This window comes from Monocercomonoides exilis, assembly GCF_001643675.1.
Source record: "Monocercomonoides exilis strain PA203 chromosome Unknown scaffold21-1407046, whole genome shotgun sequence".
NCBI lineage: Eukaryota > Preaxostyla > Oxymonadida > Polymastigidae > Monocercomonoides > Monocercomonoides exilis.
The window spans coordinates 1,311,627-1,333,189 of NW_027150566.1; the positions used below are offsets into that span (position 1 = coordinate 1,311,627).

Below are 21,563 nucleotides of genomic sequence, written 5' to 3' on the forward strand. Positions count from 1 at the left end.
ATCAATATTGACTTCTAAATAACCATCGTATCCTTTAAAATTTTCATTCTCTTTTCAACATTTGAACTTGCATAAACGTATCGTTTAAAAATTTCGTTCCTTTTTTCTTATTTATTTTTATTTCTCAATCAGCAACAAAAGCATTCATCATTTTCCTCATTATCCTTAACCTTTATCTTTAAAATGCGAAAATATTTCTGCTTTTCTATCAATTTTATCATCTCCTTGAAGAGCGCAGATGGACTTGTTTCATTTATTTAACAAATTTGCATTCTTCTGTTTTCCACACATCCCTGAATGATACCCATAAAAATTGTTCTTTTTAAAATATGAAAACGGTTTTTGATGTTTCTCCAAAGGAAGTTTGGTTCAATGACTTTGAAAATGGAGAAACATACACAAAGCAGATTGTTGTACACAACTCTTCTCTTCAGACCCGACAGCTTAGAGTTCTAAAGCCACACCATAATGAATTTCAACTCAAAAATGTTAATCAAAATATTTCAATTGCCCCAGGATTATCGTATTCGTTTCAAATTACATTTTGTACATTTGATGATTTGATTTTTGATGATGAACTTGTATTACATTCTGAATCAATATTTCGATCAAATGAAAAGGATCAATGGACTTTTCGCCTTCCACTTCATGCACGACTTCCATCTCCAGACATCAGATGGGATCCAATAATAGATTTTGGATCAGTGAGCAGTGGATCGATTCCATCTGGATATCTTCGCATTTGGAATGCTGGAACCAGACAAGGTTCATTTCGATTCATCATTCCTCCAGACTCACCGATTCGAATCCTTCCTCTTGGAGGAACATTATCGCCAATTGATGAAGAAGGTCAAATGATTTTAGCAATGGGGGATTTTGAAAATTCAACATTTCAGACAACACAAGGAAGTACAATGTATTTGACTGAAAGTCAGACAACTTCTCAAAGTGATCTATTCAGCACGATTGAAACAAAAACACAGAAAAGAAGAGGAGAACTTACAGAATTCACTCATTCCGCATCGGCGACAGCAACAGGCACCTCTTCCTTCAGTCAATCAAGCGTTTTGCGTGCTCGTGTTGAATTCAATGCACAGAAAACAGGAGAATTTCATTGCGAAATCGAAGTGGAAGCTGAAACAAAGATGGAAGAAAAACTTCTTTATATAAAAGGAACAGTTGTACAACAGCGAGTAAAACTGGCACTTCGCACCTCTCCTGCATGCCCACTCACTCAGCTGAACTTTGGCAGTCTTTTTTATGGAGAAAATAAAACAGTAGAAGCGATCTTGTCGAATACAGGTCCTCAAAAATGCTCATTTGCCCTCTCTCAACATTCGAAGGAGCTGCAGCTTCTTGTTTACTCGATTAATAACACAGAAATTGATGGAACAAGTTTTGCAGGCTCAATAACCAAATCCACCACAACAAACGTAAATTCTTCAACATCTCCTCAAATACCAGAATTTGGAAAATCAAAATCACGAGGAAACACAAGAGCCAGCGCACGTGATGAAAAATCAAAAGACAGATCATTGAATCTCGATCGCAGCTCAAGCGACGGGATGCGGCAAGAGTTATCTCATGTGGCAGACAACGATGAAGATCCATTCTTGAGTGGAATGCCACCTCCAATGAAAAGAATAACACCCCGCGACTCCACAGAAGGACCATCTCCCTTCACAGAACTTATCTCTAACAGGTCGAATTGCAAGCACATTGCAGTGACGCCCACCATCGGATCAATACCCCCCTTCGGCTCAGTCACTCTTTCGTTTGCCTTCAATCCACCGCCGCTTTCTCTCACCCGTGACATTTTCCCGGGGCAGCACATTGAAGGCGAATCCGTGAACCTGATGATGACAATGGATGTGGCAGAAACTGGGCAGAAGATGTATGTCTCATTGAACGGTACAGTTACTCAGCCTCTTGTTGTGCTGGACAAAGAAACGATTGACTTCGGCGACTGTTTTCTGAACGATCGGGCAGATGTGCTTTTGCGCATCCGAAACGACACGGAGAATCTGCCTGTTTCGTTTGCCTTTGGAAAGATCGCCTTCGTTTCAGCTAAGCCAGCGGAGGGAAAGCTGAAAAGTGGAGAAACAGCAGTCGTGCGCGTCACTTTTTCGCCTGCACAGCTGGGTTTCCTTTCAAGCAAGCTTCCTATCAAACTGTGCGGTGGTGTGAAAACCATCTATGTAAGCTGCACGGGCCATACCATTACTCCAATCCCTGCCACCATTTCCCTCTCCTCCACGCCTGTGCCTGGGGCAATGACAAAGAATTTTTCGAGTCCAGGCTCTTCAAGGCTGTTAACTCCTTCTGTAGCATCACGGGGGCTCAGTCCTTCATATTCTTCACATCCACGTAGTTCCAGCACAGGGGCATCTTCATCTCCAGCTCACAGTTTGTTTTCCGGCGGGTCTCCGTTCGCGAAGAATAAAACGCAAGTTGCGAAGTCTGTTGCGGAATCAAAGCCCAGCACCGCAACGCTGCTTCGGAGGCAGATGCGGAGTGCCAGCGTAGCTGCCACAGGCGGAGTGACTGTCGCTACGCCAGGCGATTTCCAGCATAAAAGAACGTTTGCCGCGGGAACACTGCGCTCGTTCAATGAGTTCCAAGACTCTCCTAACTTTGTTGATTCTGACAATGCGTTATCGTCTTTGCTATTTGGCGAGAACAAAGGGAAGAGAAGGAAAGACAGTGAAGACGAAGACGGACAAGGGCCAAATCCATTTGCTTTGAAGAGGCGTCCAGCCACATCTGCATCAACATTCCGGTCTCAATCGTCCCATCACCTGGGCAGACTTGGAAACGACCGAGACGGAGAACAGAGATTTGGTCTGACAAACAGAACAGGACGCTTTTCGTCTGCAACGCTGCACTCATCGCACAGTGTGCAAGGGATACGTGGGCTTTCGCCAGCAGAGAGGAGGATAAAGTACTTTCAGCTGCTGCAAGAGAAGCGCTCAATGAGTGCACAGCGAAGTGCTTCACAACCATCTGAAATGAAGACGAATGAAATGCAAACAAAAACAAGAGATTTCACTGACAAGGCTGAGACGGATGAGGCAAACAAAGAGCATTATACACAATTCATCCGAACAAAACACATGGAACGGACGATGCAGCAAGCGAAACGAAGTGACGGTGCGTTGATTGTGAAGAAAGATGGGCTTCCGACGATTGTCCGTTTGAAAGGCATCCGCTCGAAGAGAAGCGACGAAGGAAATCTCGACATGACCGGAAGTATGAACATGGAGTTTGGATATGGCAATGGAGACGAAGGAACAGGCGACGAGCGAGACGTGGTGAGAACTGGCTATGACGCTTTCAACGATTCAGACCTGGGGCTGGCTACAGACCTGCTGGATTCTGAAGCATCCGTGCCTCTTCTGTCTGAGTGCGTGCGCCCAGAGCGGGTCTTCCAGCTGAGTCAGCCTGGCACTGGAGGTGCAGCGGGAGGCAGGAATGGAGGACAGCAAGGAATGCTCAAGCCGAAAGTGCGGGCGCAACTGAGTGATGTTTTGAAGATAATAAAGCACAAATACAAAGCAGAGCCGACAACCGCAATTGAATTCAAAGAGATCCGCTCGCAGCTGTCTGCCAGCGACATTGCGCTTCTGTCAATTGGAACTCGGATGATTGACTTTGGCAGAGTTTGCGTGTATTCAAGAACGGTTCGTTCGCTCAACATCGCAAACGACCTCCCTTCGAACGTGCGTGTTGGGCTTGCCATCACAAACCCAGAACTGCGACTCTCTGCGCCTCATTCGCAGATTGTGCCTCCTGGTGCGATGGCTGGCTTCGATATTGTCTTTCTTTCAGACGTTCCACAGTCTTTTTCAGCGCAGATACTTGTCCAGTGCAACGAGGCCAATGTATTCAATGTGGCTGTGAAAGCAGATGTGATCCCGATTTCCCTCGAACTGTCTTCAAACGAAGTCCAACTCGCATTTAACTCGTCCAATCTTTGCCGAAGCTGCGGGGAAACGATCCTCATCAACAATCCAGGCAACCATCCAGCCGACTTTGAGTGGGAGCGGGACGTATCATTGCCTTGCATTGAAGAAGGGTTGTACACAGACGGCGGCATGTTTGTGGAAGGCGAAGGGATCGACACCACAGCGCTGGTGCCTGTGGATCTCACGAAACAGCAGCTGCTTATGTTTGGCAGCCGGAACAGAGAGATGGAGTCGATTGTAGAGATTGAACAATCAACAATATCAACATGGGCTGCGATGGGGAAAAGTCGTGTTGACTTAACGAGCGATTCCCAGGATGGCAAAATAATGAACGAAAGCAAAGTGAGTGAAGCGAAAATGACCACAGAACAGCAGGCGGAAGAGCTTGAGCCTATGCAACACACTTTGCGAGCAGACAACTTCTTCATCACTCCACAGCGAGGAACAGTTCCAGCATTTGGATCTGTTGCTGTGCACATCACGTTCGATCCAACATCGCTGCCTGCACCTCCTCCGTCATCGATGCAGACTTCTTCTGCTTCTGCCTCTTCTTCTTCTTCTTCGTCGCACCAATCCCATCTGCAAACAGCTCTGTTCACGATGCATGTTGACGGAGGTGCGGATCGGAATTTGCGTGTGTTTGGAGAAGTGGCAGAAGGGAAAGCGGAGTTTGTGGAGAAAAGTATTGACTTGGGACAGTTTGCAGTAGGAACAGAAGCAGTGCGTCATGTTACACTGAAATGCATTGGAAAGCAAGATGCTGTCTTCTTTGTCGAAAACACCAAGAAAAAGAAAGCCGAGAAAGAGCAAAATGAAACAGATGAGGCAGCTGAACCAGACAAAATTGAAGGAGAAAAAGAAGAGGAAAAAGGAGAGATAACAGTTACACCAGAGATGGGTGTGATATCAGCTGGCTCGCAGCAGATGCTGACAGTGCGTGTTTGCTCGCACCGCGCCCAGAAAATAGCGGAGACGGTCACTTTGTCCATCCGAGGCGGCGCGGAGGCACTCCTCAAAGTGGCAGCAGAAGCGGTGGAGCCACTGGTGGAGATTGTGGAGCAGAACACCGACTTTGGCGAAGTGGTCGTAGGAAACAACAGAAAGCGCAGAATAACACTTGCTAACAGCGGCAATATTGCAGCTGTGCTTTTCTGCGATCTCTCTAACAAGCCAGAGTTCACACTCAGTCAAATAAGCAATGCGTCTCAGCGGCTTCCCACTCCTGCCACGCCAACAGCGTCTGCCTCAATAACACAAACACCTCGTATGCGCCCGCTCTCATCACGCTCTTCTGTTACATCGAGAACAGTTTCATCTCCGTTTGCTTCGCAGTTTAATCAGCCAATTCCACTTGGAGCACAAGCAACAACACGCACTCCTCTTCCGCCTGACCAAAGCAGCATTTACAAGCCCAACAACAAACAAACAGCATTCTCTCACGATCAGCTGCCGGGGAATCGGGGAAATTTGCTGACGGCTATTTCTCCGTCGTTCATCCCGCAGGATGTTAGAGCGGCGATAGCAGCACGGAGAAGAAAGAAAGGAGAAGGCAATGGTTTTGATGATGGAGAGGATGGGAATGCGGACAGCGACAAGTATGCGTTTGACGACGACAGTGATGATGTGGCTGAAAAAGCACAGGCAGCTCACATTCGAACGCTTTCTGTGACGACGACACTTCAGAACACAAAGGATGCACTCCAAAGAGCAATCCAAAGCGAATCTGAGCGAGAAAGGAAGAGGAAGAGAAAGAAGCGGAGAAGAAGAAGAAAGGGGAGTAGAGGGAGCGAAATAGAAGGGAAAGAAGGAACAGGAGCATTTGGAGAATTTAGCAATATTTCAGACGGCGAAGACAGCAGCACCTCTTCACAGACAGATCGCTCACTCTTCTCTAAAAGCAACTCAGAATGGGACGAAGACTCCAGCTCAGAAGAAGAAGGAAATTCCGCGTCATATCAGCCGCTGAACGCGACTTCTCGAACAATGAACACACAATCCACACAAAACAGGCCAGGTACAGCTCTTTCACGTCTCTCCACAAGTTCTACTGGAACTGCTGCAAAGTCAGCTTCAGGTGCAGCGGGATCTGCGTCTCAGCCTTCGCAGTCTTCTCTTCTGAGCACCATTTCCTCCTCCACAACAATATCAGACGTGTGGGGCAAATGGAACGGGATGGGTGCATTCAAGTCGTATGAAGTGCCATTGCAAGGCTGCGAGGACTATTTGGCAATCCACCCCGAATGCAGCCAGCTTCCCAGCTTTTCTCGTCCGGTGCTGCCAAACAATGCTCCGCTGAAAGGCACCCGCATTGCCGAGCCACCGTTTGCACTGATGTCGCAGAACGTGCAGCAGGAGATGCTGCGGATGGGAGGAAGCAACACCCACAGGAATAGCACAGACGATTTGCTTCTGTTGGATCCGAAGCAGACGATGCAGCACAAGAAGAGGAAGAAGAGAGAGTTGGAGATGTCAACAATTGAAGAAGTGGAAGAAGAAGAGAGGAAAGAGAAGAGTTCGCACAGAGGCTCCAGCGGAAAAGACGGCAGAACAACACACAGATCAAAGCACGGAAGAAAGCATCGACACCATCTCTCAGGCTCTCCATCTGCTTCACATCATCGAAGGAATTCATCCAAACGCAATTTTGGCTCTGCTGGTGCAGATTCCGCAACAACATTATCTTCACGCGCTGCAAATTCTTCTTCATCATCTTCTCCTTCAGAACTAATCACATCTTTGGAAGAAGCTCAAAACTTAACAGCATATCGCATTGAAATTCAACCTCAATCTTCCCTGATTCTCGAACTTATATACACTGCTGCTGAAATCGGAGAGCACGAGTTCTCTTTCTTCTTCCTTTTGTCTGCTGCGCAGTCTGAAAGCGCCACAACTTCACTAACTCGCGCAGTCTTCGCACGGGGAGTGCCGCCGCGTCTGATTGTGACTCCGCGGGTGATTGAGTTCGGTGCTCGTGTAGTGTCTACGCTCTCCAAGCCTCTCCACAAAGAGGTCGTCCATCTCCTCAACTGCGAAAAGACTCCGCTGCACTGGTCGGTGCGGAACGAGGAAGAAATTGATGGTGTCACCAATGTGTTTCAGATCAATCCAACAGAAGGTACGTTGGCAGCAGGGCAAGAAGAAGACGTTGTGATCACATTCCACCCGACTGAGCTGAAGGCGTACTCTGCCACACTTCCTATCCACCTCAATGACGATCCAATTGAATACTGCCAGCTCGAGCTGTCTGCACTGGGTGTTCCTCCTCTTCTCATCTTTGAGCCAAGAGAGATTGTTATTCCACCAGTGCCACTCGGTTTCACATCAGTCGCTCGTGTTGTTATCAGAAATGTGGGGTATGAGAGTGTGGATGTGACGGCACAGCCGCCTGCTGACTCTGCGCTGCTTCCTTTGCGTGTCTCATTTCCTGATGGAAACACGCTCACTATCAACAAACAGACACTTACTGCAGAAATATCCTTCGTTTCCTCAAAAACAACTTCATTCTCCACCACAATCAACTTTTTCGATTCCTTTGCGAACTCCTTCCCACTGGTTGTGCATGCAGCATCCGATAACGATATTCTTAACACAACTGGCTATCTCCTCAGAACGTTCTCACTCAACCGCATTGTCCAAGACAAGATTGACAGCATCCCTCAGCTGAAGGAAAGTGCACTGTGCTCAGAGCAGACCGCCCATGCGGCTGGTCATTTGGGAAGATACGGACTCAAACAAGAGAGTAACGAGAAGGCGAAAACAGATGAGTCGAAAAACGGAGAAGCTGATGAACAATTATTAACAGTAACAGATCAGACACAAAACAGATCGAAATCACCAACAACTTCAATTCTATCGAGCACTTCCACTTCTAGTGGATTGCCTTCCTCCTCCTCCTCCTCCTCCTCTTCTTCTTCGTCAGCAAGCACATCAACTCAGCAGCAAGAAACAAGCCAGCTCAATTCGACGAGTCAGATGACTGGCGCGATGACTTCGTCACTTGCCTCATCTTCATTCACAATGTCTTCCAATGCACCTCAATTCTGCCTGCCTGCCATTCCTTCTTCACTTCCAAATGTGCTTCTTCGCTTTCTGAACTCATTTTTCCTCATTTCTCAAATCGCCTCGTGGCCTGGCTCGATAGTCGAACAGTATGGCATCCCCTTGTTTGAGTCACTGGAGCACTTATATGGACAGGAAATACCTGGGAGACTAACCCTCGAAAAGATACATGCTGCCTCCACTTCATTCAATCCCGAAGTTTTGAAGCCACATCAGTCCATTTCATGTGTTATTTCTTCCTCTTCCTCTTCTTATTCTTCAACAAGTGGATTTTCTACCTTCACTTCAACACCTTTAAGCCCCACTGCTTCTATCAGTTCCGCGCAACCATCCACCACTTCGATGCTATCCGTCTCCATACCAAATCCATCTTCTTCATATTTGCCTCCTTCTTTTGGCGCCATTTCACCCACATCCTTCATTTCATCTCTTTCCAGACCATCCACACAGTCATCAATGCGAGGTTCACAGAAGAGCGTCTACACACAAATGTTCCCAATTGACTCATCATTCGCCCAATCTGCCACAAAGGGCATCCAACTCCTGCAACAGCTGACTTCTCGCACTGTTCCACACAGCGAGTATCTCCGAAAGCTACTGTCACATTTTGATTCCGTTCTCCTATTTCTCCGAGAGCATGGCGCAGCACTTCCTGGTTTGAAGGCAGAGTATTTACTAAGCTACACTGACTTTGTTCGCTTTGCAGCAGATAATTTCTCCGCTTCTCTATTTGAGTACCCGCCCCCGGATTACAACAAAGTGCTGTTTGCCTTCCAACAGAGCGAAGAGCTGCAGCAGACGTTTCAGATAGTGTCTCTGAATGCATGGACCTTCCTGACGTTTCAAGTGCTGAAGATGTTCCTGTTCTCCAAGTTGAATGCAAAGAAGTTCAAACAGACACCAGGCATTGCGTTTATGAAGGAAGTGAAGGAGGAAGACGAGATGCAGTCGAAAAGAAGCAGAGACAGCAGGCCAACAAGCAGCATAGGCACAAAATCCCGCATTTCACCAAAGACGGTAACTGTTCAATCTTCAAAGGCATCTGGCAAGATGGGATTGAATGCTATTTCTCCTTCACTTTCTGGTAAATCTGCAACTGATGCGTCAAATGCAAGCAAAGACAGTAAGATCACTGATAGAAGTTCAATCAAAGGATTTAAACCAGCAACAAAAGCAAGTCTTAATCAGCAAGAAAATAACATTTCTTCTGGGAAAGCCGCAACAACTCAAAGAAGCACGAGCCCAGGCGATGCAGGAAGGATGCGAGCTTCGCTCATTGTTGCGCAGCCATTTGACTTGCTTGTTGCCAACAAAACGCTCAGCCGAATCAACAGCTCGAATGTTTACTCATCTGCACAGGTGCTCCTCCTGCGGTGGATTTCGTATCATACGCTAAGAAACGCACCCCGAAGACGTTCTTTTGTGACGAACTACTCGTCTGATTTATCAGACGGTGTTGCGCTTCTGACACTCATTAAAGCACATGCACCATTCTTGCACTTCCATTTGTATGAATCTCCGAAGAACGAAGAAGAGAGAATGAAAAATGCAAGAAATGTGGTAGCGTCTGTGAAGCAACTGGGCATTCAGTGTCTCGTGAATGAATCGGACATCATTCATCCTGATCCGCGCAGCCTATTTCTGTTTATCTATTCGCTCTATCAAACCCTTCCTTTCTGTGTACCGCAGACAATTGTTGATATACCTGCATGCGCAGGTGTAGCTTCAACACAGATGGTAACAGTGAACAACTCAGGCCATCGCACCATCACATACGCACTGCGCATCGAAGGCGAAGGGAAAGAGGACTTCAGCACAGACATTGACTCAATCACAATCGAGCCGGAGTCGAGTGAAGATATCGCAGTGACGGTGAGGCCCAGATTCTCAAAGACAACTCATGCTGTTTTGTTCCTGTTGCCAAAGAATAACACAGGACTGCAAACTCCTCCTCTGTCGTTCCGTCTCAAAACAAGCGTGCTTCCACCACAGCCAATTGCGAAATACTCAGTCGCTGCTCCTTTGTATTGCACTGCTTTCACAGAAATTAAGATCACAAACCCGTTTCTGTCAGAGTGCACGCTTATTGCGAAGCTGTTGAGACCAAAAGAGAAAAAAACTGAGGATAATAAAGAAAATCCAAATGTTAGGAGTAACATTTCCTCTCAGGCTCCGATGAATAAAAACGTAAAACCAACACAAAGTCGAAAGAATACATCGTCTTCATTGGATGGACTTCTTGGAATTTTGGAAGGAATATCAAACGACAAGCAAAATGATCAAAAGAAAGATGTAAATGAACAATCTGATAGCAAAAAACTGGTGAGAAAAGGGTCGCACTCAAGAAACGGATCAGCATCTGTAATTTCATCTCCAGCTGCTCTATCTGCATTCAACATTGTTGTTCCTCCAGAAGTGAACATTGGCTCAAACATCGATTACCTTCCCTTCAGAATACACGCCTCACAGTTCACACTCCCAATTGGCGCATCTGTCGCACTTCAGGTCCGCTTCTCACCAGTCAGCTTGGGTTTGCAGAAGTGCCAGATATTCTTCCGCGATGATCAGCAGGGCGAGTTCACCATCGAGATTGAAGGGATAGCCACAATGCCGGAACCCGCAGAAGTGGTTACAATTACATCCGTAGTTGACAAGAGCACAACACACGATATGCTTGTGAGCGCCAGAAACAGAAACTTTGATGCATTGCGTGGAGAAGTTGCTACATTCGACAAGGCTTTGTTTGCATCGTCGCCTAAACAGGGTGAGTTGGTGCCATACAAGGTGGAACTTTCGTCGTCTGCATTCACTGCTCCAAAAGAAATCAACATTCCGTTTGAATCAGCACCTATTGTTGAGAAGAAGAAAGCCAATGACAGAGACTCATCTGTGGGTGGCAGCTCATTACTTACGTCAACAACAACTGGAATTGTGGGGAATATAATTCGTCTGCCTGTCACATTTGCACCAAAGGCGCTTGGCGAATACCGCTGCAGACTTCTACTTCGGTCAGCATGGGACATGCGTGTGTTTGAACTGAAAGGAATTGCGCAAGCGCCTGGAATCCACGGGTCTCTTGAGATGGTCACGGCAGCCAGACATCCAATCAAGCAGGAAATACCAATTGTCAACAACACAATCACAGAATGGTTCATCAAAGCGCAGATCAATCCAACGAACGGGCAGTGCGGTGTTGGGTACAATATGGTGTTTTCAGGGCCTGCCTCAATTCGAATACCAGGGAAATCAACTGTGTGCTATCCACTTCTCTTCAATCCACGAAAGGCGTGTGAAGCAACCGCAGAGCTGGTCATGTGGAACACATCGCTCCAAGCAGCCTCTACAAGTTCTTCCTCTTCATCACCATCGCCTTCGGTTGGCGCTGAGAAAACAGTTTATACAATCAAAGGAATCAGCGATGATCCACTTCCTGAAGGTACACTCACATTCGATTGCATTGCACGACAAGAGATCAAACAGGCAATCAAAGTGCCTGCCATCACATCGCACCTTGCTTCTCGATACAGTGTGATATGCGATGTTTCCTCCTGCAGCGGAGCTTCTACACTTGTTGCATATCCGGTTGACTATTCTCCGGAAAGCGCTGCAAATGTTCTTTTTGCTGGTGAAGATGATGCAAAAATACAGAAAGACAGACAAAGATCAAATTCAGTTTCTGCCAGATCATCTCCAATCAATTCTCCAAAAGCACAATCAAGCTCTTTTTCAGAGCAAGCTTTCGAACAGCCTGTTTCTTATACTGGCTTTGCAGATTACGAACTGACAATATTTAGTCCGCATTCAGGGATTGAAGAAGGAAAGCTTCTGTTTTCAACCGATGATGGAGAATGTGTCTGGTGGAAGGTGAGAGTGGAGTGCAAGCAACCTGCCATTGAAGAAAGCATTTCTGTCCAGACAATTGTGCGCCAGCCTGTTTCTGTAAGCATCTCGTTGTTTAATCCAAGTGAAGAGCGAGTGACATTTAATGTGTCTATTTATGGAACGAATGCTCTGACGGGACCCGAAGAGATGCTCCTGGATCCATTTGAAACAGGGTCATATCAACTGATATATGCTCCGATTGAACCAACTCTGCTTTCAGCTGCTGAAAAATCTCGATCCAATCGAAGGAGTTCGACTCCTGGCACACCATCACAATCATCACGCGAACATTCAAATCCATCTTCCCCTAGAACACATTCACCATCATCGCATGGTTCGTCTTCTCCGTCCACGCCTCGCTCCTCTGTTCGAGCTGAGCCTGGCGAGGAAATTGCAAGTGTCTGCTTTTCTTCACCATCAACAGGCGAGTTCTGGTACGAGTTGCGACTCCGTTGCGAAGATGTGGAACCTGAAGTACTGCCAGAGATGGTGTGCGAGCTGGGAACCAACGCGATTCAGACTGTTGAAATCGAGAATCCACTACCAATCACCATCCATCTACAGTGTCAGTCGTCAAATCCATCGATCTTCACCATATCGCCTGTCTCAATTTCATCTGCAGGTCTGAGAGGAAATGCACCCCGCACGCTGACTGAGTCTCTGAAGCAGGCAGGAATAGTTCCATTGTCTGTCACACAAACAGCCAAAGGCACAACTCTTATGACGACACGCGGTGCAGATGCGATGTCGCTGGGAATGGCTGTCAGTACCATCGGCGTCGATCCATACGGCAAAGCACAAGCATTGGTGAAGTACCTGCCGTCCGCTGTGGATCGCGTAGAGACTGCGACACTGTCACTTGTGTCAGAAGATGCAGGCACCTGGACATTCAAGGCATCTGGAAAAGCGACAAAGCCAACAGTTCTACCTCCAATACAGATTGTTTCACTGGTGCAGGAGAGTTCGTCAAACATTGTGTCGTTTTCGAATCCGTTTGCATATCCGCTTCTGTGCGATATCCTTTTGGAAAATGACCCCATCCCATACGATCCATTACAGCCACTTTCTTACACACACTACATTTCATCAACCGGAACTGCTCCAAAATCTACCACATCATTTTCTTCGTCAACATCACCTTCTTCTTCTGATCCTTCCAGAACACCTTCATCGTTCACTTCAACTCCTACTGGCTTCGTTGCACAGACACCCATTTCATCGTCTTCTTCTTCCACTTCATTGCACTCACAGTTCAGATCTTCGCTTTCCCGATCTTCAGCTTCTTCCACTCCCAACCGCATTTCGACTGCATCATTTTCACCACAGCGACATGGTGCTGTCGCATCATCAGCTTCGTCTTCTGTTTCCTCTTCTTTGGCAGATCTTCCCGAAGCTATTGATCCGCGTTCTGCCAATCCTTCAACGTCAACTGCACCGAAAATGCCCAACAAGCTATTTTCAATCCTACTCAAAAATCTTTCACATGTTCGTGTTGAAGGAAGAGATACGCTCCAAATACCCGTTCTGTTCTCGCCCAACGTGCTCACGACAACATACTGCCGTATCTTCATTCGTGCATATGCTGACAAAGCACATCCATACAGCGAAAAATCACCCTTCACACCTGCTTCACCGCTGACGTGGACACAGCCAATTATTGGCATTTCAGAGAATTACTTCCCACGCCTGCCAATTGTTGCACTGAGGCCATCAACCTCTGACGATCCCTCTGCACTCCGCCAATTGCAAGCAGACCGCTTTGAATCGACGATGGGATCGCGCAAGACAGCACAGATGATGGCTGCACAGGGAGTGCAAGACAGCTTTGTTGCTGCTATCAGCACAATCACAGGAACGCCTGCATTCAAAGAATTCACGCTGCCACTTTCTGGACTGAATATTACAAAGCGGGTGGTGGACGAGTTTATCAGGCTGTGCGTGGCAAACAACTTGATTGAGCTTCCTGAGATGTATCTGAGGAGACAGGAAATGAATGGGCTGATGGCTATTCATTCAGCAGGATCTGAACAAGATGTCTCCAAATACGTCTCTGCTGCCTCAGAGCTCTCCGCATCGCCTTCATCTAGTCGGTTGGGAAGCAGACAGGGCTCTCGTAACATGCTGTCTGCTGGGTACTCTTCGCAGGCAGGAACACCATTTTCTGCCACAAATCGAAGTGCTCGCTATTTCGGAGGTGCTGACAAGCGAAGTGAAGGACTCACGCAGCTTGCGCTGCCAACAGTGTCAGAAGGGATGGAGACAGACACACCTCCGTCAGATGAAGAATGGAACACATTCTATCAAATACTATGCGAAGTGATAGATGTCAGCATTGAATGCGATGATGAACGAATTCAGTCCGCATTGACCGTCCCATTGGCTCCCTCTTCTCCTTTGGATTCATCTCCCAATCCAGAAATATTTACTCGCGATCCAACAAATATTTTTGTGTCTCTTCCGATTGATTTTAATCCATCAGAAACAATTCCTCGCACCCGCGCGAGCATCGTGCTTACAAGACTACCTATTGCAGGAGGAGGACGCTGGCGTTATTCGCTGACATTGGCATCGACACAACCACCCGATGTGGTTGAGCAAGGCCCGCTGCTGACAGCGCTTGTTGGACAGCAGTCTGTTGGAGTGATAGAAGTGTTTAGCCCACAGCACAAGAATTGCCCATTCCATGCAACTTTCAAGTCTGGTCTGATTGCTGAATTTGCGCTGGGGCAAAGAGATGGAGAGTTTGATGATGAAGGAAGATTGCGCCTTCGTGTCTCATTCCATCCAACACGATATGCGGGAACGCGAACTGCCATTATCTCGTTGACATCCGAATCAAAGCAATGGCTCTTCTCAGTGAAAGGAGAGTTGCCCCCTTACGAAGCTCCTACTGGCAGTTCGAAGGTTAATTCTTTCAGAACTGGCAAGTAGACTTATGAAGTTTTTAATGTGAAAAAAATCATTTTTAGTTGTGTTTTTCGTTCCGTTTGATAACTTTTGTTCTCTATTGTGATGATGAGATATTCTCTTCTTGTTTTGTTTTCATTTGATTGAAATGTTCAATCATATTTTATGTTTTTTTAGAAGCACTTTTGCAAACACTTTTTACAATCCGCAGACAAAAGTGATTTGACACCTTTATGTCTCTTTGTTTTTCATTTTTTTAAAAAGCAAAATTCCGTTAAACAGTTATTCAACTAAATAAACATATATATTTCAAATAACACAAAAAATATTATAACTTTTCAAAAATCTACAATGTTTTATAAGACTTACTCTTTTCTTCTTCTTCACTTTCATTTTAATTATTATTATCTTTTTTGTTGTTGTCTTCGTCACCATCTTCATCTTCATCTTCATTTTCATCTTCTTCATCTTCTTCTTCCACAATATCATCCTCCATAGCTTCCAATGGTATTTCTCCACTCGAATCAAAAGTGTACCAAACACCTCCAGATTCTCCTCTCCTCGGATTCAATTCCAGCTTCGGTCCCATCATAGAAGCTGAGCTGGCATCAGCATTCATATCATATGGATTATTGTTGACGTCTTCACCATCAGCTTCTCCATCCATGCCTTCTCCTTTCTCTGCCAGTTTATCCTGCCTCCAACGCTCTGCTTCCTTGTCAAGCTCTTCTTCTTTTTCTTTTAAAAATGTATCAACAATACGTTGAGCTGTTCGCGATATCTTTTCAATGGGAGATTGAGTTAGAAGCATCAGATAAAACGAGCCGTTTTCTTGGTCAATCAAATCAATCAGGTCAGCCAGCCTACTCCTCTTCGCTGCGCTTCCCGATGAAGAAGACTGCTGCTGCTGAAACAGCTCAATTAAGTGCTTGTCTGCCTCTGACAGCTGAGGAGGCGTTTGAGTTGCCGTCTGTGATCCAAATCCACACTGCAATGCACTTCCACTGCTTGGTGCAGCAGCTTCTCTTTCTCTCTGCCTCATCGCACTTTCTTCCTGCAATGTTTGAACAACGTCGCTGAGTGTCAATTCTTCGTTATCGTCTTCATAATACTCATCTGAGTCTTCAAACGGATCTTGTGGATAAGAATAATATTCTTCCTCTTCATCCTCTTCTTCTTCTTCATCTTCGCCTTCATCTTCATCTTCTGATCCACTGCGATTTTTACCACGCCCTCCTCCGCTTTTTCCCTTTCCTTTGCCTTTTGATGATTGATCGTTATTTTCAACTTCCACATCCATTCCTCCACTTTCAACAGAAGTGCATGTTCGATTTTTCTTTCTCTTTGCATGTTTCCTTTTGTCATTTGAAGCCGCCTCTCCTGCATTCAAAGGATCTGTCAGTATCTTCCTCTGCCTGTCCAGCACTCTCAGCAGTCTTTCATTGTCCATCCTCCTTGCTGCCACCAGCAGCGCCTCGATGCAGCGGAGCGTCTGCTCCACGATCTCCTTGTCGTTGTCTCTGAGCCTGTCGACGATCAATTCCACTGCTCCTTCGCCAATCATCCTCCGCGCGCCAATGTTCGGCCCTTCTGCCACATTCGCCATGATGCGCATGGCAAGCCGCGCTTGACCGACGGAGTCTGCTGAAGCAATGGCACATATGCGGAGGAACGTGATGGAAGCCGAAAACAACTTCAGAAACTCGGCAGACGACTCGCAGCTCAGGTTGTGCAGGATCAGCAGAGCGAGCTCCTTGATGGAGCACACGCAGTTGTACAGCAGCCGGTTGAGTGCCTTTATGCGGTTGTCGTGCATGAAGAAAACGGGGATGCGCTCGTCGTCGCCTTCAGTCGTGCTTTGAATGAAACGGAGCACAATGTGCATTGAAGAGTGCTCTGGCTCGCTGAAAAAGCAATGTCAGAATAAAATTTTAATACGTTTGTTATTAAAAGTGAATTGACGGGCAGGCAAGCAGGTAAGCAGATGGACGAATGGATTACATAAATAGATGAGGCAATTTAAAAAATGACCGGTTGAATAAACGATAATATTCAATAAAGGAAGATATTAAAACATTTGGTCAATTTTGTATCAGAAAAAAAATAATTCTATAAATATAGCAAACCGATAATTGAAAAACAGCTGGAGAAAGAAAAAGGCGTCGTAAATCATCTGCTCGTCTACATAATTCAGGTTTTTCCCTTCTTCAAAACAGAGATTGAGCCCTAGAAACGCATCAAGCAACTCGCGAAGTGGCTTCAGCGGCCCCCTTTCTCGCTGAAAAGAAATAAAGTCTGCAAAGATGCGCACAAGTACTTTTCTCTCTTTTTCACTCATCGTCGCTTTCGCAAGCCGGCCAAGCGTCCACATGGCCACAATCACAATTGACTGTCTGGTACGGAATGTGCCGTCGGGTCGCAAGAGGGAAATTCTCCGTCGATTGGCGCGTGGATAGTATTCTTCACTCGGCTGCTTATGAGGATTTTCTGTGGAATCCATGTGAGTTGGACTTTGCATCTGTAAGTGCTGTGCAATAGGTAAGCTTGAATTTGATGTTGATGTTTCAATGTATTCGGATGGATTCGAATATGATGATGCTTCATTTGGATGGCATGATTGTTGCAATGGACTATCTTCGTCAATGCATTCAAAATCATAACTTCCTAAAAGCTCCCTTGCAATGTGCAAAATAGCACCTTGACCAACAAAAATAGAAGCTGAATGTTGACTCTCTCCAGACATGTTAGCAATGAGCCAAAGTGCCTGTTCAAACAGATCTGGAAACGGTGAAAGCAGATAATTAATAATTTTTGATTCTATTCCAGCAACGATGATTGGGGTACAAATTGGTGCTGGTGCGTGTGCAATATTGCACATTATAAAAAGACAAAGTTTTTGCAATTCGACGCTTCGAGAATCCACAAGTAAATTTATCAATTTTGGAACGATTCCTTGATCTACCATAGTTTTAATAGGGCTAACTGACTCTAAAATAAAACCGATTGGATTGCATTATGAAAAATCAATTCAATATATCATAACTCAATTCCAAACTTTCACATGACATATTTTTTAAAAAAATTAATGATGGAATTAAAACATCCTCAATTTGAGAATCTAAATTTAGTACGTTCTGTGGTATTTGTTGAAGGCTACGTTGCTCTTCTTCGGGTAAAGATTCAATTGTATCATTATCAAAAAGTCTTCTCTTTTTTTCGCAAGTTGCTTCTCTATTACGTTCACGTAAGGAAAATATTGATGTTCCTTTAAATTTTACATCATCTTTGTGATTGTAATCTTTAAAACAAAGTGGAAAATTTATAAACAACAATATTTAAAAAATACATTCTTATACATCATTAAAAATATAAAACACCTGAGCAAAATCCACGCTGTCTAAGTGAAGAACGAGTGTTACTATCCCATTGAAATGACATCACGTATTTATCACGCTCTGATGCCTTTACGTTTTAATGAGACATATAAAGGGTTATCAAGGTTTTTAATTTATTATAGTTAAAAGATCGTTTTTCTTATTTGGTTTTTGCAGATGTCTCAGGCGGTATGTTGATAATGCATTGCCTTTTTTAAATATGCCTTATATCTGTGCTTAATTCTTTATTTATAAAAACTTCAAAGGATCACAGCACATACCTTTCTGATCATTCTGCAACGAATGAAAAGAAAGTCGCATCGAAAGCAACGATCAGAGATCTTACCATTGAGAATTCTGCACCTGATGAGGGTTTTTTATTTTTCAGAATTAATAACGTGTTAATTCTTTATTTCAAAATTTGCGAACAATTTTTAATCAGGAACAAAGTTTCATCTTGACGTTCTTGACGAAGATCAGCCTGCTGTAAGATCAAAAACTGCTCCTGTTTCTAAAAGAAAATATGCCCACACAAAAGCTGTCCAACATCCAGCGATTGTTGAAGTGCAAACAACACCCGGAACTCAAAAAAAACGATTATTTGACTCATTAACTCCAACGGGATCACATGATTCACGAGCAAAAACTGCGTCAGCTTCTATGCGTCAAACACGCACTTCATCTTCTTCTCTTACACCCTCATCTTCCATTTCATCTTCTTCCACATCTTCAAGTACTCCAAAAACTTTATCTTCAATCGCAACAAGTGGCTCTGCTACTGGCCCTATACCATCTGGTCCAACGTCTACTGCTTCTGTTAAAAAGATTTCGTCATCAGAAAGACAGAAAGCAACATTGGAAGCTTCGTTTGGGCTAAATGTTTCTAGTTCTTCAAAAACAGAAAAAGAAACAGTTCAAAGTAAAGAATCAGATTCAAAGGATGAAAATGTTGTTGACGAGAATGATTTATTGGGACTTATGGATAGCTTGAGTGTTTAGAATTCGGGAAAAAAGCCTTTTTTCCACAAACCACGTAATTTTTTTATCTTTTCAGACTTATCTTCACAAAAAAGAAAAAAAGAAAGAAAAGAAAATACAAAAATACAATGACTTTTTGAATTATCACAAATAGAATTATGTCGTATTTGTTCGACGCTTTATTTTTCACCTCATCTTAGTTTTGGTTTGCTTCAAAATGTTATGATCCATGCACATTCCTAGTGTTTTTTATTTTTAAATATTAAAAATGTAATATTTCTTGTAATTGCTTTTTGAAAATGACATTTCAAAATGGAGCTAACAAAATTGACTCAATGAAAAGAAAATTGGCGGAAAGTCAACGCAAGAATATCTCTGGAGAAACAAGTTTCTTATTGAATTCCTTTAAAATGCAATTAATGCTACTCAATGATTTTTAACTAACATATTCCATCTCACAACTGAGAAAGAATCTTACAAGATAAACCTGTGATTTATAACCAAAAATTATTTCCTTTTTAGAGATTGAACGGAATTGCTTGAAGCAGTTCATTTCATTCTTTCAGAATTTTAAACATGAATTGTCAAGATTGTGTTATTCAAGAAAATGCACACGAATCAGAGATTGCGTGAAGTGTATTTTTATGCTAATTTCCACAATTTGCAATAAAAAAAAAAGAAGCGCTCCAAAATCAAACAGAAAAGAAAAAAAATTGATAGAAGAAGTGACTCAAATATGTTTCAGTCAGAGATTCCTTTCCCTTCACTTGATAAGGCTCCACTACTGTTTTTGAGCCAAACAGCTTGTTTTGAAGGAACGTCGCTTCTGTTTCCTTCTTCTGTTTGTTGGCCATCTTCTTCATTCGCTTCTTTCCTTTCCTCGTCATTTTGCTTCTCGGCCTCTTTCTCAATCTCACTTCTGCTCTTCTCTCTATCTCTATCTCTATCTCTGTCCTTTTCCTTGTCTTTGTCTTTATCCCGTTCTCTTTCTCTTTCAATGTCTCTTCTTATCAAATCCGGATGAGCAAACTGCCTCGCTTCTTCGGTCTCCTGCGAAGGCTGGCGAAATTGCATCGCTGCCAGCTGCGCTGTTTCTGAGGCGGCAGACGAAGGCGAAGGGCGCGGCAATGCAGAATTCCAGTTGAGCGTTGATGGCACAGCGGGTGAAGCATTTTTGGAGGGAGAGAAAGAATTGGTTTCAGAAGAAGAAACAGATGCTGAGGCAGAATCTGAGGAAGACGACGATGAAGAAATGGCAGAGGGAGATAACGATTCACCAATTGTTTTTTGCGTCCCAGTTCTGCTTGTCTTGATGGACTGCTGGAACCCAAGCTTTGGAAAGTACATTCCAGATTGCTTCAAATACGTGCTCAGGTCTGTATCGTTGATGTGCTCTTGCCGCAACTGCCTGTCTGCTGGTGGGATGCCCGAAACAAACAGAACCATCACCGAAATAAACAAAGGTGCCAGCACAATCAGCCATTCGGTCTTCATCAACGATCGCGTGCTCAGCATGAAAATGCCCCACCATTCCAAAAATTCCCCAAAATAATTCGGATGGCGCATCCTTGCCCACAATCCTTTGTCGCAAATTGAACCTGCTGTCTCAGGGCTGTGATTCCACTTAAACAGTTGGAGGTCTGCAACAAATTCCAATATAAATCCACCTAACCAAAAGACAATTCCAATGGCATCCATCACTCCAAAAGCAGGCTGAAGTTCGAGTTTTATTGAGTCCACAAGCACAAACGGAAGCACACATGCAAATGACATTAACCCCATTCCCAGAAAAAAACCAATTTTCTTCCAAGGATTTTCTCTCATCTCATTCAAACGAGAATCAATTTTGTCAACCAAAATTCTTCTTGAAAGATGAAATGTGAGCCTTAATCCCCATATTGTAGAATAAGCAAAAAGAAGAACCTAAATAAAAATAAAATTTATTGCTTATGCCTTACGAATAAAAAGATTCAAACTTGTCTGAAGTTGAAGTGAGATGAAAGAGTTAAAACAGTTGTCAGAACAATCAAGGCTGATATTGGAAACATTAAAGTAAATTTCTCAACATCAAAGACAAAAGACAGAAGAAATGAAATGACCATCAACCCTCCAATAATGATTAGTGACACATATAAATTGCTTTTAAGCAGATTACGAGATAATAAAATTATAACCATCAAAAGACAACTTCTTTAAATTGTTCATCAAATGGAATCACAACAAATAAATATCATGCCTTTAGAAGCAATTTTGATAACCTATTTGCAATACAAATATACGAATTCTTATCTCGTCATTCACAACAACTGTAAAATTTGGAAAATTTCATTAGTATTGATCTTAAGTGTATGTTTTTTATGAAGAGAAAAATTAATTAACTACTTAAAAAAAAAAAAGA

General features: G+C 44.2%; 4 protein-coding genes across 4 annotated transcripts; 2 read left to right on the forward strand and 2 right to left on the reverse strand.

The window, feature by feature from the left end:
• Nucleotides 1-329: 329 nt before the first annotated feature.
• On the forward strand, nucleotides 330-15,127 carry MONOS_11614 (putative flagellar associated protein; the record flags this gene model as incomplete). The annotated part of the gene is made up of 2 exons (XM_067864161.1): nucleotides 330-362; nucleotides 621-15,127. 2 exons carry the CDS (start codon nucleotides 330-332, stop codon nucleotides 14,835-14,837), a joined length of 14,250 nt encoding a protein of 4,749 aa, XP_067727967.1. The 3' UTR covers nucleotides 14,838-15,127.
• On the reverse strand, nucleotides 15,038-17,881 carry MONOS_11613 (uncharacterized protein; the record flags this gene model as incomplete). The annotated part of the gene is made up of 3 exons (XM_067864160.1): nucleotides 15,038-16,717; nucleotides 16,940-17,801; nucleotides 17,869-17,881. 3 exons carry the CDS (start codon nucleotides 17,879-17,881, stop codon nucleotides 15,208-15,210), a joined length of 2,385 nt encoding a protein of 794 aa, XP_067727968.1. The 3' UTR covers nucleotides 15,038-15,207.
• Nucleotides 17,882-18,333: 452 nt separating this feature from the next.
• On the forward strand, nucleotides 18,334-19,399 carry MONOS_11612 (uncharacterized protein). The gene is made up of 3 exons (XM_067864159.1): nucleotides 18,334-18,376; nucleotides 18,454-18,559; nucleotides 18,630-19,399. The coding sequence occupies exons 1-3, from the start codon at nucleotides 18,365-18,367 to the stop codon at nucleotides 19,184-19,186; spliced, it is 675 nt and encodes a 224-aa protein (XP_067727969.1). The 5' UTR covers nucleotides 18,334-18,364; the 3' UTR covers nucleotides 19,187-19,399.
• A 291-nt stretch (nucleotides 19,400-19,690) lies between these two features.
• On the reverse strand, nucleotides 19,691-21,506 carry MONOS_11611 (putative FKBP-type peptidyl-prolyl cis-trans isomerase 5). The gene is made up of 2 exons (XM_067864158.1): nucleotides 21,142-21,506; nucleotides 19,691-21,088 (listed from the first exon to the last, which is right to left on the reverse strand). Exons 1-2 carry the CDS (start codon nucleotides 21,340-21,342, stop codon nucleotides 19,907-19,909), a joined length of 1,383 nt encoding a protein of 460 aa, XP_067727970.1. The 5' UTR covers nucleotides 21,343-21,506; the 3' UTR covers nucleotides 19,691-19,906.
• Nucleotides 21,507-21,563: the final 57 nt, after the last annotated feature.

Coding starts and splice junctions, on each gene's coding strand:
- MONOS_11611 (XM_067864158.1), bottom strand. CDS start 21,342: ATGGTTATAATTTTATTATCTCGTAATCTGCTTAAAAGCAATTTATAT. Junction 21,089..21,141: donor CTCACTTCAACTTCAGACAA/GTTTGAATCTTT, acceptor ATTTTTATTTAG/GTTCTTCTTTTTGCTTATTC.
- MONOS_11612 (XM_067864159.1), top strand. Junction 18,560..18,629: donor GAATTCTGCACCTGATGAGG/GTTTTTTATTTT, acceptor ATTTTTAATCAG/GAACAAAGTTTCATCTTGAC.